The sequence below is a fragment of the Salvelinus alpinus genome, chromosome 4 (genome assembly GCF_045679555.1).
Source record: "Salvelinus alpinus chromosome 4, SLU_Salpinus.1, whole genome shotgun sequence".
NCBI lineage: Eukaryota > Metazoa > Chordata > Actinopteri > Salmoniformes > Salmonidae > Salvelinus > Salvelinus alpinus.
In genome coordinates this window covers 48,234,091-48,249,899 of record NC_092089.1, presented here as the reverse complement: position 1 = coordinate 48,249,899, position 15,809 = coordinate 48,234,091, and the positions used below count along the sequence as shown (strand labels likewise).

General features: G+C 42.9%; 2 protein-coding genes and 1 long non-coding RNA gene across 4 annotated transcripts; 1 reads left to right on the top strand and 2 right to left on the bottom strand.

The window, feature by feature from the left end:
- The first annotated feature begins 6,596 nt into the window (after nt 1-6,596).
- Nucleotides 6,597-7,181, top strand: LOC139573810 (uncharacterized). The gene is made up of 3 exons (XR_011674658.1): nt 6,597-6,838; nt 6,930-7,010; nt 7,152-7,181. It is a non-coding gene; the product is annotated as an uncharacterized lncRNA (long non-coding RNA).
- Nucleotides 6,970-10,272, bottom strand: dnajc28 (DnaJ (Hsp40) homolog, subfamily C, member 28). The gene is made up of 2 exons (XM_071397700.1): nt 10,108-10,272; nt 6,970-9,588 (listed from the first exon to the last, which is right to left on the bottom strand). The coding sequence occupies exon 2, from the start codon at nt 9,557-9,559 to the stop codon at nt 8,405-8,407; it is 1,155 nt and encodes a 384-aa protein (XP_071253801.1). The 5' UTR covers nt 9,560-9,588; nt 10,108-10,272; the 3' UTR covers nt 6,970-8,404.
- Nucleotides 10,273-14,116: 3,844 nt separating this feature from the next.
- LOC139573808 (apoptosis-associated speck-like protein containing a CARD) lies at nt 14,117-15,611 on the bottom strand. 2 transcript variants are annotated; one of them, XM_071397698.1, is made up of 3 exons: nt 15,422-15,611; nt 14,944-15,024; nt 14,117-14,521 (listed from the first exon to the last, which is right to left on the bottom strand). In XM_071397698.1, the coding sequence occupies exons 2-3, from the start codon at nt 14,978-14,980 to the stop codon at nt 14,259-14,261; spliced, it is 300 nt and encodes a 99-aa protein (XP_071253799.1). In that variant the 5' UTR covers nt 14,981-15,024; nt 15,422-15,611; the 3' UTR covers nt 14,117-14,258. The 2 variants fall into 2 exon arrangements, with proteins under 2 accessions (XP_071253799.1, XP_071253798.1); XM_071397697.1 differs by having other exon boundaries at nt 14,944-15,005; nt 15,422-15,608.
- Nucleotides 15,612-15,809: the final 198 nt, after the last annotated feature.

The following is a 15,809-nucleotide window of genomic DNA, read 5'->3' as shown; positions in this document are numbered from 1 at the left end:
GACGGTCAATCACCCTCGGTCTGGGGCTCCATGCAAGATTTCACCTCGTGGGGCATCAATGATCATGAGGAAGGTGAGGGATCAGCCCAGAACTACACGGCAGGACCTGGTCAATGACCTGAAGAGAGCTGGGACCACAGTCTCAAAGAAAACCATTAGTAAGACACTACGCCGTCATGGATTAAAATCCTGCAGCGCACGCAAGGTCCCCCTGCTTAAGCCAGTGCATGTCCAGGCCCGTCTGAAGTTTGCCAATGACCATCTGGATGATCCAGAGGAGGAATGGGAGAAGGTCATGTGGTCTGATGAGACAAAAATAGAGCTTTTTGGTCTAACTCCACTCGCCGTGTTTGGAGGAAGAAGAAGTATGAGTACAACCCCAAGAACACCATCCCAACCATGAAGCATGGAGGTGGAAACATCATTCTTTGGGGATGCTTTTCTGCAAAGGGGACAGGACGACTGCACCGTATTGAGGGGAGGATGGATGGGGCCATGTATCGCGAGATCTTGGCCAACAACCTCCTTCCCTCAGTAAGAGCATTGAAGATGGGTCGTGGCTGGGTCTTCCAGCATGACAACGACACGAAGCACACAGCCATGGCAACTAAGGAGTGGCTCCGTAAGAAGCATCTCAAGGTCCTGGAGTGGCCTAGCCAGTCTCCAGACCTGAACCCAATAGAAAATCTTTGGAGGGAGCTGAAAGTCCGTATTGACCAGCGACAGCCCCGAAACCTGAAGGATCTGGAGAAGATCTGTAGGGAGGAGTGGGCCAAAATCCCTGCTGCAGTGTGTGCAAACCTAGTCAAGAACTACAGGAAACGTATGATCTCTGTAATTGCAAACAAAGGTTTCTGTACCAAATATTAAGTTCTGCTTTTCTGATGTATCAAATACTTATGTCATGCAATAAAATGCAAATTAATTACTTAAAAATCATACAATGTGATTTTCTGGATTTTTGTTTTAGATTCCGTCTCTCATAGTTGAAGTGTACCTATGATAAAAATTACAGACCTCTACATGCTTTGTAAGTAGGAAAACCTGCAAAATCGGCAGTGTATCAAATACTTGTTCTCCCCACTGTACATTTAACAACGTATGCTATGTGTTACAGCACTACTTTTGGTGTCCCCCTCAGGAATTGCTCTTGAGAAAATTGAATGTAATTGTCCCCTCCAAGGTTGATATCAGATCTTCGCCCCTGGGGACAGCTTTATGTAGGCCCTAACAGTTTGTGGACACCGCTTGTCGCCGTTATAGTGCAATTAATGTATTGTTCAGTGACTTTGCTGGCATGCATCTAAAAAAAAATTGGGGCGTTTTCCCCACCAAGATTTACATGCTAAAATCTCCACTGAACCTGACATTATCCCACAGAATGACATAGGTGACCCCTTCACCTTGACAGGCGTGCTGCTCAATAAGGTGTGCAGTGTTGTAGGATCCAAGTAATGTAGGCTACTGTAGCTATTTGATCATAATGTAGTCCTACCAGAGTGGCCTTCCATCAAAAACAAAGGAGAAAATGCATCCCATAACATTTTAACATTTTAATAGCTGTTCTATCATTCAGCCTACAGTAGTAGCCAATGTGTGGGTTTCAATGTAGGCCTAGATTCCATGAGATTTTCGGGGGAAAAAACATACAAGGCTTGATGTTTATCCACTTGTCCTTCAGACAAGGAGGTGACTGAAAATGTTGTGTTGTTTGATGCAAGAAACCACTTTACAAAATAAAATGAATTCTTATTCCCATACCATTATTACAGAGAATGAGACAAATTATGCTGTCCTCTGCCTATTGGCTACTTGGCTTATTCAAGCTTGTCTCAAAATATAATACTGCCCCTTTAAGTAAAAAAAAAAAAAAAAGCTCTTTACCTGACTCGCTTATCAAAGTTATACAGGTTTTGTGCTCCTGTAGGAAGCAATCACTCCCCTATTGCTGACTACAAATGATCTATAAATGGGTTAATAACTCACTAACTAGCAAAGCATAAGAACAAAATGCGCACATGGCTACATGCAGCTCTCGCTTTGATCTCAAAACATGTGCATCTACTCACGACCGCTCACGCTGTAATCACAGTTTAGTTCAAAGTAAATGGGATAGATCCATATATGGCAATGGTCTATTTGCATATAGGCCTACTGCAGCTCTGATCATTTATGCCACACCGGTCTGTGTAAATAACGGGCTGAGTATTGCATGTCAATGCAATAGAATCCTACTCTGATGCGTTTTGCCTACAACAAAATCTCTTGCATAGTACATTTTGTTTAGGTATGTTGCATTGAAAGTGGCTAATATTGCGTTGATTCGATCACCATTGCCACATTAAAGGGAAATGTTGATAGTGTTAACAGGGAAAACTCTAGAACACTGGTCACCAACCTTTTCTGAGTCAAAATCCCAGTCAAAATGCAAGCCGAGATCTACCACTCAGATTTTTTTTAACATGAATTAAAAACGTAAGCCTATGCAACATTAATCAATTAAAAACAGTTCTGTAGCAATGCGGTTTGTGCAGTAAGCTATAGGCCCAATACATTATCACCGCATATTGGCCTTGCTTGAATTGCCCTGACAGTGAATGCATTGTATTTGGAGACATTTGTTTAATTATATTTCAAAATTTGAGGTAGGCTATATGATCACACCGGTAATAGATCAGTTGTTGTATTACTTGTGAAGCACAGCTGAATGAGCATACATTTCAATAATTTGCTTTTAAATTTATTGGGCTAATGATGCCTGCATCTGATGGTCTGAGCACTGTTCGCTAGAAGAGTCCGGTGTTTCAGCCTATGTAAAGGTGCCTATTGTATTTCTTTGCAGCGCATACATCATTTCAGATGTTCAAAATGTATAAAACCTGCAAAGGCATTTTAGAAGCGTTGCCTCTATAGCTAAAACCGGACACTCATTCATTCTTCATCGCGCAGTTTTCTAAACACCCGACTCCATTTAATTAATGCCAAGATGTTTATATTTATTTTTTATTATACTTTTGTGATATTTTTGTGACGTGGATCATAATTACAGTTACAGTCTATCAGCTTGCGTGATCCTCGTAATGTTACGTGGAAAACACAACTAATGGGACGCAGAATTAAATGTATATCACAACCGCACAAATGCGACCAGTTATTTTTCGTATTTGCATTTCATTACTTGAACTAGCAAATGCGAGTGAACTGCTGGCACTTTGGAGCCCACTGAATGTCCATATTATGTAAGCTAACGTTAGCTTGAAACAATGTGTTCACCTTTCCACAACACATGGAGTCGAAAAGGGATTTGTCCATGTGTTTACGTACAGCTGACAGTTGGCAAACTCAGCATCACAACAAACAGGAGGGGCAGACACAGGGTAACTACGTCGAATAATGATGTATTAATCTCCATGTCCGTTGACACAAACTCCGTACATGTCTGTGTGTTGCAGCTCGACAATCGGGGTGTTAGATTTACTCAGTGGATGTATTTTTTATTAACATGTAAATATATATATATATATATATGTAAAAATAAAAAATAAAAATCGGGCCCTATTCATTTCTGCGTACTTTTAACTCGGATCTCGAACTGCGTACATGGACAGAGAATTGCGTAGTTGGTACGCAAAATGCGTGCATGTTGGCATGTCTGTAAAACAAATTGTAACGTCTGCTTCCAACTCACACTCTCAAACATATAGATCCCCTGAACGCAGCTCACTCTCCAGATCCCAATCACCTGAATTCTGATTACCTGTTCACACACCTGGGGCCTGTTGCACAAAACTAGGATAAGGGATTAAGCCAGGATATCTTGGTGATCCTGGCTCAATTGATCCGTAATCCGGTTGCACTAAAGATGGATAGGGGGCAGGAGGATATGTTATGGTATAAATTACCATGGAGATTTATTCTGTGGAGCTAGCCTGCTCCAGACCAGGCTAAATTCCAGGATCTATTTAATCTCATCCCTAATGTCAGTCAGCAGTCACCACAAATGGAAACCAATAGTTATTTCACTGCTCACTATACATTGTTATCACATATAACTAGACCCACTGTTATTATTTAAACGTTTGTGATCATTAATTTCAATGATTTTGGATAAAAAATGATTTTTAGATGATGTTGCTATCATTAGATAATTTACAGTTTCCCATAGACTATAAGGCTATATATAAAATGATAGAATATTAGGGCCACAGAGGGGAAAAAAACACAAGTCATAATATTGTAACCAGTTGTTTTAAAGGAGGACAGTTGTTAAAATGACAGATGTGGGGCATTTCGTGAAATTGTACTTCAGTATGGTTTCATAAACAAAGACATGCTGATGTGCCAGAATATTAAGTATCACATTGTCATAAGTATCAAAACTGTAAAAACAATATGTAGCTTTTCTGCAGAAAGAACCAGCCTCATAAATTTATGACTTTATCCTTTTTCTTCAGTGTGGCCCTAGTACTCTGTCATATAAACAAATACACATTCCATATGAATATAAAAACACAATGTGTAACATTATGTTCCTTTATTGAATAAGGACAAAACAAAGCAGGTAAACCATCAGCTCCTTTCGAAACTGAAGTCACAGTGACTCTACAAGATGGAAAGCACAGAATCCAAGCATATTATACAAAATGATACATACACATTCAAAGGTCTGTATATAACACACCCTGCATGTCTGCACACTAAAATAAATGCAGGACAAATCCATACACATCAACTGAACAGACAAATGAATGGATGCAGTAGCCTCCCTGCAGCCTTGTATTACACACAGTATACCGCACAAACATCATAAGAGGCCAAATTCGTCAAAAAACGCCTGCATATCATTTACACACACTATTTAGTTCAGTTCTTGGCACCCCATCATTGTGAGGTATTGTTTGTTTTGATACACATTTATATTTGGAGCGCTGTTTTTTCCCGTATGAGTCCTCCCGTGTATCGTAGTTTTTGGCCATCCTCACTAACGACGCCTTTTTGCCTATTCCCTGTCTGACCTTTTGCCTATCGGATTTCCTGTCATCAACCTCTTGCCTGATCTCCTGGACTACGTTATTAGCCTTTCCCTGCCTGTACTGTTACATTTTTGGAGCCCCTGTGTATGACCTTCTGCCTGCCCCTGGACCCAGCTACCTGCCTCTTCCTGTGGTCCTTTACAATTAAACACCTGCTGCACCCTGCGCTTGAAACCAGCACTCTGTCTCCCATCGTATTCATTACACAAATGAGAAGAGGGTCATATTAAAAGTATTGTGAGCATTGCATTGTGAAAGGCAATTACTTTATATGAAAGGTATTTCTAGATGAAACACTGATTAGGTTTGGTGAAAAAGTTACTGTAAGATTGTTTTACTTAGTCTATTGAAAATGTACTTAAAGTTTTGAGGAAAAAAAACCCAGCCTTTTTGATGATCTGTTTTGAGTTGTGAAATTTCATCACACACTTGTGAAAGTAGTACCAAAGTGATTAAAAAAATTGTATTTGACATGATCAACCTATAGGAATGTAATGAATGTTGATTTGCAGTGGAAGTGTTGAGTGTGATCGTTTTGACCTGCCACTGTATATTTCTTCATAGTGTTTGTAGGCAGAATTTGAACTGTCATATATGGAGCAAGGAAAATCAAATCAAATGTGCTCACAAACTCGGGACTTTTCCTTTTGTGTTTGAAGGATGTATCTGTCTTGAATGGAACATTTGCAACTGAGCCAGCGGTCCTGGCACAAACTAATCCAAAATAACCAGCAGGTGGCACACTCTGCTAACGGATGAGAATTTAGACCACACAACCTTGATATTCAGCAATAAATAGTAAGATATGATCAATAATGATAAGTTATACAATTATTCCAGAGGTCACAGAAAAAGATACAATAGGATTATAGGATATTTGTTTTGTATAGGCTTACACCAAACATCTAAAGGCATAGTCAAATAATATTTTATCTGCAAATTATGAGATTGTCCCAAGGACTCCTTAGGTGCAGAATGCCTGGGGTCTAGTCACTGGGATATGTTTATCATGTAGAATGGACTATTGACACAATTATATGTTGTTCATTCTGTCTGCAATGCTGAATGTTCGCTGGACTGCTTAGGCCCCTGAAGGTGAGTCTCTATGTAACACACGCATGCACGCACACACACACACGGAAAAGCAGTGGGATAGCTAGGACGTTTGGAGGTGATTTGTGATTTGCTCCTGTTGTAACTTAATCTCGCCACTCTCCCTCCAGTCTGAATGCCGCTTTGTTCTACAGCCTAGCTCCATCACAACCACACACGAACATAAGACTCACCATACATACAGATATGACAATCCAGAAGTGACCACAAACTGACCATACACCTTACAACACTGAAGCATGTTGACCAGGTGATCATAGCTATGGAGACAACTATAACAGAGTTATTACCACACAGGTTTAACTGTACTGAAGTGTCCGTAACTGAACCACAGTGTCCTGCGGTCATAAGAGTAAATCACACGGCACCACTACCATACCATGCGGAGGTTCTGACCTTGACCTCTGACATGACATCTATGGCTCATTAAACGTGTTGACGTGGTTAAGCTCTTTGTGTCTGTGTGTGTGTGTGTGTATGTGTGTGTAAGGGAGAGAGACAGAGCGAGAGAGAGAGCGAGCGAGAGAAAGACAAGTCTTGGAGTGGAAGTGTAGGTGGAACCAGATTACCTTACAGTTTATACCCTTATGGGATCTGGAGACCTCGAAATCAACGGAGTACTCTATTTAAAAAGGTCACCATCATCCTCTTCTACTAGCGCCTTTGAGCAACAATACCTTGAGTTTCCAAAGGTATTTGCACTCTTCATTTGACATATTTCTTCTATGATTGCTAATTTGTTCCACACTTGTGTCTTAGATGTGTAATACCATGTTTTCACAGGTAAGTCAACAGAAACTGAGGCAGAAGCCATCGGAGCAACTAGAGATAAAATATTTTTATCCACAGCAAGAGAACAGAGAAGTGAGTTCCGCAGCATTAGTTTGTGTGTTTGTGTGTGTCAAATTGGCTGTGCTGTGTCTGTGTTAAGACTTTCTGCAATGTGTGTTTTTGTTTGTGTCTCATTGTGCGAGCGTACTGACCAAGGCTCTCCTCCCTCATCAGTTGACAGAGCAGCAGTTCCCTTCCACAACCAGCAGAGATCAGCAATGCTGCACTTAAATGGCACAGAGCTGCAGACTCTCCTGCTATCCTTCCTACAGCAATGTCTGAACGGCACAGGTTTACTGGTCCCAGTACGCTCTCAAAACTACACTACCCAACATGCGGTTTTCCCAGTGGGCGGAGCTATACCTAAGGCTCAAGCTCAGGGATTTGTGTACGTTCTACTGATGGTAGGTATGTTTAGTTTCTTCACGTTTGGTATCATGCTGAGCTACATCCGCTCCAAGAAGCTAGAGAGCTCCCACGATCCGTATCACCAGTACATTGCCCACGACTGGACCAAAGGACTCACCCTCCCACGGGCCGTCACACAGGCACTGCATGGGGCAGACACACGTATTGGAGACAATGGGAAGAACCCCATGGTCATCTGCAACCCTGCTGCATTGGAGCAGCTCCCAGGATAGGTTGGGATGGATAGTGAGGAGATAATAGTGTTGATGTTCTCAATCCTAATATAACATATTATAGTCACGATGACAAGTGAGAAAGAGATTGAGTTACAGTACCTCTTATTGTAATGCAATCATAGGCAGAATCTACCGCACATACCCATAATCGATTAGTGAAGTTGCGGGAGGCAAAATGCAAAACTGGAAAAAGTCACTACACACTTCCACTCATCGTAGCTTAGCATTCGGTCAGTCGTGCTATTTAAAGAGATTTTCATCTGACTGGAAGTGTGCGAAAAAATCTTCAGAGGTTTCTGTTTCCCCATATTTGAGTTCAGGGCAGTTTCAGTCAACTGCTCATTCATAACGAACATTGAGTACTCTATGCTTTCATTCCTTCATTCAGCAAAGAAACAAATCAATGTAATTAGAATCGCTTAGCTTATAAACGTAGATAAAAACTATTTCATTAAATGGATTATTGTAGTCCGATACCATTACCATTGTGTCCTGAGGTCCAGACACTGACACGGTGTAGCATTATTGTAAAGCACAGTTGAGTTACAGTAAGGTCAAGTAACCGTGTTGTAGTAGTGGCTTGTTCTAGTTTTCTGTGTGTTATAACATGCTACTGTAATCAACCCAATGTAGCAAAAACACTGCAAATGACATAAAAGACAAATGATTCAACACCTCTGTCTTATCCTCTCGAAGTGTGTTGACACCTGTGTAAATGAATTATAAATAAAAGTTTGATTTGAAATATCCTTTTTTATCTAATTTTGCTTCAAGGCCCATTGCTCATTTTAGTAAATTCTGCATCCATGCCAGCAGGCCGCCTTGCCAAGAGTGTTGATTTCTCTTCTCCCGCTCCCTTTCTCTTTCTCTTCTCTGCTCCTCCCACTCCCTCACTCTTTCCCTCTTCCTCTCCTGTCTGCCTTGAATGGCTGCTTTCTCTGCGCGGTCGATCTCACGCTCCAAATTGAAGTGGACCATTTGCATGGTAAGCATGGGCGCAATCAGGTTGAAGTTATCCACCGTTTTATTGAGCTTCATAAGGTCATCCGCCACCACCCCACACAGCTGCTGCCACTGAGCATGCTCCCTGGGGTTCATGGGGTCGACGAGACGCGCCCGGCCCTGCAGCAGTCTCTCTCGGATCTGTGCGATGTCCTCTCTGATGTCGCGTTGCGTGACAATCCAGGGTGGCTGGTAGCCGTTGTCGATGAGAATGCGGTTGAGGTTGTGGGTCATGGGGTCGGCATACGGGTTGTGCTCAAACTTGTTGATGGGCTTCCCGGCGCCACTCAGGTTGCGGAAGTCTCCCCGGGACATGGATTCCTGAATGAGGTCTTCCACCAGCCTCTCCACTGCCTGCGTGACCTTGATCTGCCGGCTGCGCTGGCGGACGTCCCTCTCCACCAGCGCCCCCTCGGCTGCAGCCGCCGTCTCATGCTCCTTCTGGCGGTAGTCGAGGACCTGCTCCACCGCCCGATCCACTCGGAATTGCCGGTATTGGCGCTCGCGCTGGCTAGGCGTCCCAGAGCCCACGCCCTCGTAGCTCAGGTAGTGGCGGTGCTGAGGAGCCACGCCTTTCACCTTCTCCTCCTCGTCTTCCATCGAACCCCCACAGCTCTGAAGCCGGGACTGGTGCGCCAGCACGGCGCGGTATGCCTCCTCTACCCGCGCAAACAGCACCTCGTCTGCCGTAGCAGCGCCCGAGTCTGGATGGTACAGCTTGGCCATGCGTAGGTAGGCTTCTTTCACCTGCGCAGGGCTACTCTCGCCCTCATCCGGAAGCTCAAGCTGTAGCAGCTGGTAGCTCTCCCGAAGGCTGTGGCTCACACGGGGACCAGAACTCAGCGTGCGGAGAAGGGACCGGAGGGCCAGGGGGATCAGCGTGTGGCCATGACAGAAATCCCCACGGTGAATCAACAGCTGCATGGCGTAACTCATCTCTGCTGGTGGCACGCAGAAGCACACACCTGCCCAACAGTGACAAGAAACATGATGTTGCTTGTTGTATTTGTTCCCACACTTAATTGTTAGCATAGAGAAGCATAGCATGCATTTGAAAAGGTCATGGGATGCTTTTGAACCATTGTTTACATTTTGTTGGTAGTGGTCTAGTCTGAAATACAGAACCACTTTTGCTAACATGCCCCTCCTTGTACTCCATGTCATTTCCAGGGATTGATAAGGAGTGGAATGATAGTAGAAACAGATTGGTGGTACTCAATATTTGATGGAATTATGCACTTCTTAATTTGACACCTACTGTCACATGCATTAAAGCTACAGCATGTAACCTCACATACATGTAATCGGTGACTACAGTAACTATTCCCGTGTTATGAACGAACACCAGTAGCTAGCTGTCATCTTTATTACCCGGATAGCTAGAAGCTAAATCATGCTAGCTGAGCTCCATGGCTAACTGCATCGTTCTTTGCGCGTTTTAGGTAAACAAAGCATCGAGCTAACAAGATACTAATTGCACTAACCTTATTCAAATACAGTCGATCTTCTCATTAGTTTCAGACAGTGTTATTTCCCACTAGGTTCCGCGCCAGACAACAATCAGGTCGGATCACTTTGGTATAATTAGAACGGGTCGGACATGCTTGTTTGGTGCTGTTACCTAACTCTCCCAATGAATGCAGGGAGTAGGAGTCTTTGCCAAATCCTGTGTTTTTTATTAAACTACAGATACACTGAAGACAAAAACGTAACGTGAACAACTGTGGCTTTTGATTATGCTAGCAGCATGGTGTATGAATTGTGTTTTATAATTTTTTATTACGTTTTATTTCAAATACATTGAGTTGACTGTTCAATATTAAATGTGTTTTGTTCAAATAAAGCATTGTCACACAAGCCTACTAAGATAACATTTTGTGCAAGTAGCCTGCAATTTTAAACAGATGATGTGTCCTCCCCAAAGATTAAAAAAAATACACTGTGAATGTGTTGAACATGCAACTAAAGGCAGAACTCCCTGGAACTTGTAAAAACAGGCTAATGCGCGTTCATGTGTTGGTCGGAACTAGGAAACTGCATTTCCGACTTGCTAACTGACTGAACGCAGCACCTGAGCAACTACAACCAGTTAGGAAGTCAGAAATGTCAGTTTCCTAGTTCAGACTAGTTCAACCAGTTAGTAAATCGGAAATGCAGTTTCCTAGTTCCGACTAGCACATGAACTGCCATTATCCCATCTACGTCTACAGACAGCCAAATATGGACGGTAGCCTGTATTCACTAGCTATAGCAACCAAAAGAAACCAAACAGAAGAGACTGATGCAAACAAAGCAGAAAAAATGAAACGGAGGGACCTACCTGAATGTGTTCAATAGAAACTCTAATGCGACTCAAAGATACACTCCTGGATACCAGTCTGTTTGTGCCATCATCATGCCAGTCCTTGCCGCTCCATGTTATGCAAACAATGACAACTAATTGACAAGACAGATCAAACAGATCTAGGACCAGGCTATCAATGGCTCTCTTATGATAAGCAGACGTTTATGTTCAAATGGCCGTATGCTTGTTTATGTTTAAGAAACGACATAGCCTAAGCACAGATGTATTGTTCACTCATTTTTATAGGCTACATAACACCATGTTACTACATGTATTCAATGGCACCATAGAAGAAGGCTGACGTTTTAGTATCCCCTACCGATTGTGCTTTTTTGTTTGTAACTTATTTTTTTACTTATTTTGTACATGTCTTCTGAGAATTTGTAAGCGGTCAAATACACTCCCACTTCCTTCCATTCTGCTAGCAAACGTGCAATCTTTGGAGAATAAAATCGATGACCTACGCGGAAGATTAAACTACCAACGGGACATTCAAAACTGTATTATCTTATTATTCACAGAGTCGTGGCAGAACGACGACACTATCAACATACAGCTGGCTGGTTATATGCTCAAGGTGCGGTGGACTATGTATATTTGTAAATAACTGCTGGTACACGATATCTAAGGAAGTCTCGAGCTATTGCTCGCCTGAGATAGAGTATCTCATGATAAGCTGTAGACCACACTATCTACCTCGAGAGTTTTCATCTGTATTTTTCGTAGCTGTTTACATACCACCCCAGACTGAGGCTGGCACTAAGACAGCATTGAATGAGCTGTATTCCGCCATAAGCAAACAAGAAAACGCTCACCCAGAGTCGGCACTCCTAGTAGCCGGGGACTTTAATGCAGGGTAACTTAAATCCGTTTTACCAAATTTCTATCAGCATGTTAGCATGTTAGATGTGCAACCAGAGGGGAAAAAACTCTGGACCACCTTTACTTCACACACAGAGACACATACAAAGCTCGCCCTCCATTTGGCAAATCTGACCATAATTCTATCCTCCTGATTTCTGCTTACAAGCCAAAATTAAAGCAGGAAGCACCAGTGACTAGATCAATAAAAAAGTGGTCAGTTGAAACAGATGCTAAGCTACAGGACTGTTTTGCTAGCACAGACGGGAATTTGTCCCGGGATTCCTCCGATGGCATTGAGGAGTACACCACATCAGTCATTGGCTTCATCAATAAGTGCATCGATGACGTCGTCCAAACAGTGACCGTACGTACATACCCCAACCAGAAGCCATGGATTACAGGCAACATCCGCACTGAGCTAAAGGCTAGAGCTGCCACTTTCAAATAGCGGGACTCTAACCCGGAAGCTTATAAGAAATCCCGCTATGTCATCCAACGAACCATCAAACAGGCAAAGCGGCAATACAGGATGAAGATCGAATCGTACTACATCGGCTCTGACGCGTGTCGGATGTGGCAGGGCTTGCAAACCATTACAGACTACAAAGGGAAGCACAGCCGAGAGCTGCCCAGTGACACGAGCCTACCAGACGAGTTAAACTACTTCTATGCTCGCTTCGAGGCAAATAACACTGAAACATGCATAAGAGCACCAGCTGTTCTGGAAGACTGTGTGATCACGCTCTCCGCAGCTGATGTGAGTAAGACCTTTAAACAGGTCAACATTCACAAGGCCGCAGGGCCAGATGGATTACCATGACGTGTACTGCGAGCATGCGCTGACCAACTGGCAAGTGTCTTCACTGATATTTTCAACCTCTCCCTGTCGGAGTCTGTAATACCAACATGTTTTAAGCAGACCACCATAGTGCCTGTGCCCAAGAACACTAAGGTAACCTGCCTAAATGACTACCGACCCGTAGCACTCATGTCTGAAGCCATGAAGTGCTTTGAAAGACTGGTCATGGCTCACATCAACACCATTATTTCAGAAACCCTAGACCCACTCCAATTTGCATACCGCCCCAACAGATCCACTGATGATGCAATCTCTATTGCACTCCACACTGCCCTTTCCCACCTGGACAAAAGGAACACCTATGTGAGAATGCTATTCATTGACTACAGCTCAGCGTTCAACACCATAGTGCCCTCAAAGTTCATCAATAAGCTAAGGACCCTGGGACTAAACACCTCCCTCTGCAACTGGATCCTGGACTTCCTTACGGGCCGCCCCCCAGGTGGTAAGGGTTGGTAACAACACATCCACCATGCTGATCCTCAACACAGGGGCCCCTCAAAGGTGCGTGCTCAGTCCCCTCCTGTACTCCCTGTTCACTCATGACTGCACGGCCAGGCATGACTCCAACACCATCATTAAGTTTGCCAATGACACAACAGTGTCATTGTCATTGGCCTTATCACCGACAACGACGAGACAGCCTATAGGGAGGAGGTCAGAGACGTGTCCGAGTGGTGCCAGGACAACAACCTCTCCCTCAACGTGATCAAGACAAAGGAGATGATTGTGGACTACAGGAAAAAGAGGACCGAGCACGCCCCCATTCTCAATGACGGGGCTGCAGTGGAGCAGGTTGAGAGCTTCAAGTTCCTTGGTGTCCACATCACCAACAAACTAACATGGTTCAAGCACACCAAGACAGTCGTGAAGAGGGCACGACAAAACCTATTCCCCCTCAGGAGATGGAAAAGTTTCGGCATTGGTCCCTAGATCCTCAAAAGGTTCTACAGCTGCACCATCAGAGCATCCTGACTGGTTGCATCACTGCCTGGTATGGCAACTGCTCGGCTTCCGACCGCAATGCACTACAGAGGGTAGTGCGAACGGCCCAGTACATCACTGGGGCTAAGCTTCCTGCCATCCAGGACCTCTATACCAGGCGGTGTCAGAGGAAGGCCCTAAAAATTGTCAAAGACTCCAGCCACCCTAGTCATAGACTGTTCTCTCTGCTACCGCACGGCAAGCGGTACCGGAGCACCAAATCTAGGTCCAAGAGGCTTCTAAACAGCTTCTACCCCCAAGCCAAAAGACTCCTGAGCATCTAATCAAATGGCTACCCAGACTTTTTGCATTGCCTCCCTCTCCTCCTCTTTTATACCGTGTAACTAATAACATTTGATCATTTGTTTTGATTTGATTTGTTTGTATGTTTTCTATTGTTGTGTTTTAAAAAAGCTAGATGATTAGAATTCACCACACAGTATTTGCTAATCAAAATAATTTTAATTTATTGCAAACTTTGGAGACAATTCATTTTTTCCAATTTAAGAATACACTGTCAAACAGAGTGCATTATTATCATCATATTTTTGTTGCATGCCTTAAAAAAATGGCTCATATCCTCATTATTCCCCCTTCAGGTGACTGATCAGGAATGGCTCCAAATCCATCAGGATATCTAAGAATATATCTTTGCCTTTGGGCCCACATGCTTTCAGAGGGCCATCGAAAAGCTCCCTCATCTTTTTCTGATTGGTTCTGTTAGCCCTCACTTCACTGTAGGCGTTTTGGGTAATGATTCCGTTATCCAGGAGTCTATCCAATAGGGGTTCCACCTGGCTCACTCTGTCGATCAGGGCCGTCCGGTGATGGTCCACAAAGTGTTTTTCTGAGGTAGAGAGAGGACATGACTTGGGACTTTTGACAGTGATGGAATGCAAAGCATACATAATATATTTGATAGGGGCCTATATCTCTACATGCCTCCTTTAATGTTGTATGTGTGCATGTGTGTAGGGTGTGCAAATTGGAGGGTAGGCGTGATGCACTTTTTCTAATTCAGACAGGATTAAATAGGCTATAGGGAGTGAAAAATGCTGTTGAGGATTCTAGAGGAGGGCAGCAGTTGCAACTACAGTAGGTTGAAGAATAAATTAAAAGGAAGGACTTTTGTGATTGTTCATCGAGGTAGAATACTTAAGGTATTGAATGTTTCCCCATTAACCATCACTAATTACAGCAAAACATACATTTTAATAACGTCGGCATATTTGAGACATTAGGCTATATAACACCTGGTTTAGTGTTTACCTTTGATCATGTTCTTTGGTCCAGGTGCACCGGACATTGCAGCACCCGATGTTACGCAAGTTCTGCGAGTTGTAAAATAGGCTTCATGAGACACCACCAATCGAATACAAATATGAATAGTTGGCCTAAAGATTGATCTAAATCAGCAAGCAATCGAAATGTGTGTTTATGGTATAATGTATTAGGCCTATTTTGAGTTGCAAATTGAATATATGCTACTGTCTGATATCATTCTGCCCAGAAGAGCAAAATAGAATGCTCGCATAAGTGAAAGTAAAACTGTCAATTTCCTTATAATTTTCCTTCCATACGTCATGGACATTTCAATGCAATTTATTTAGGGCCTAGGTCTAATAAAGGTTTGTTCTAGCCTACTTTTGTGATAACTGAAGTGGTTTCTAAACCTTTCAAAGATATGAAATTAAATATATATTTTTTAAATGTCCGATGGACGTGCCTCCTACTTTATTCGACTTACATTTCTTGAATTCCGTCAGTTCCAGGACACCGATTAATATATCGCCAACGGTTTTTGGCCTATTTTATGCCAACCTGTAATTTAAACCAGGTTTTGTGAGATTAGGCTACGTGTCTTCTATTCTATGTTGTCTAATAGGCTACTGACTGTCTTCTCTTAAAGATACCGTATATCTTCGCACCGTCTCACGTCATAGGCCGAGGGGAGGTCCATCAGCACACTCTAGAAGAAACAAAATAACCTAATCCATTATTATTAATTTAGCATTTATCTAACGAATGTATTATTTATTATATTATTTGCATATATTTTTGCCTGCTCATTTTAGTTTTTTCTTTTTTTAAATATAGGCCTTTATACCTTTCGAAATAATACAGAAAATTTAAGA

Coding starts and splice junctions, on each gene's coding strand:
- dnajc28 (XM_071397700.1), bottom strand. CDS start 9,559: ATGAGTTACGCCATGCAGCTGTTGATTCACCGTGGGGATTTCTGTCAT.
- LOC139573808 (XM_071397698.1), bottom strand. CDS start 14,980: ATGTCCGGTGCACCTGGACCAAAGAACATGATCAAAG. Junction 14,522..14,943: donor ACCAAAGAACATGATCAAAG/GTAAACACTAAA, acceptor TCTCTACCTCAG/AAAAACACTTTGTGGACCAT.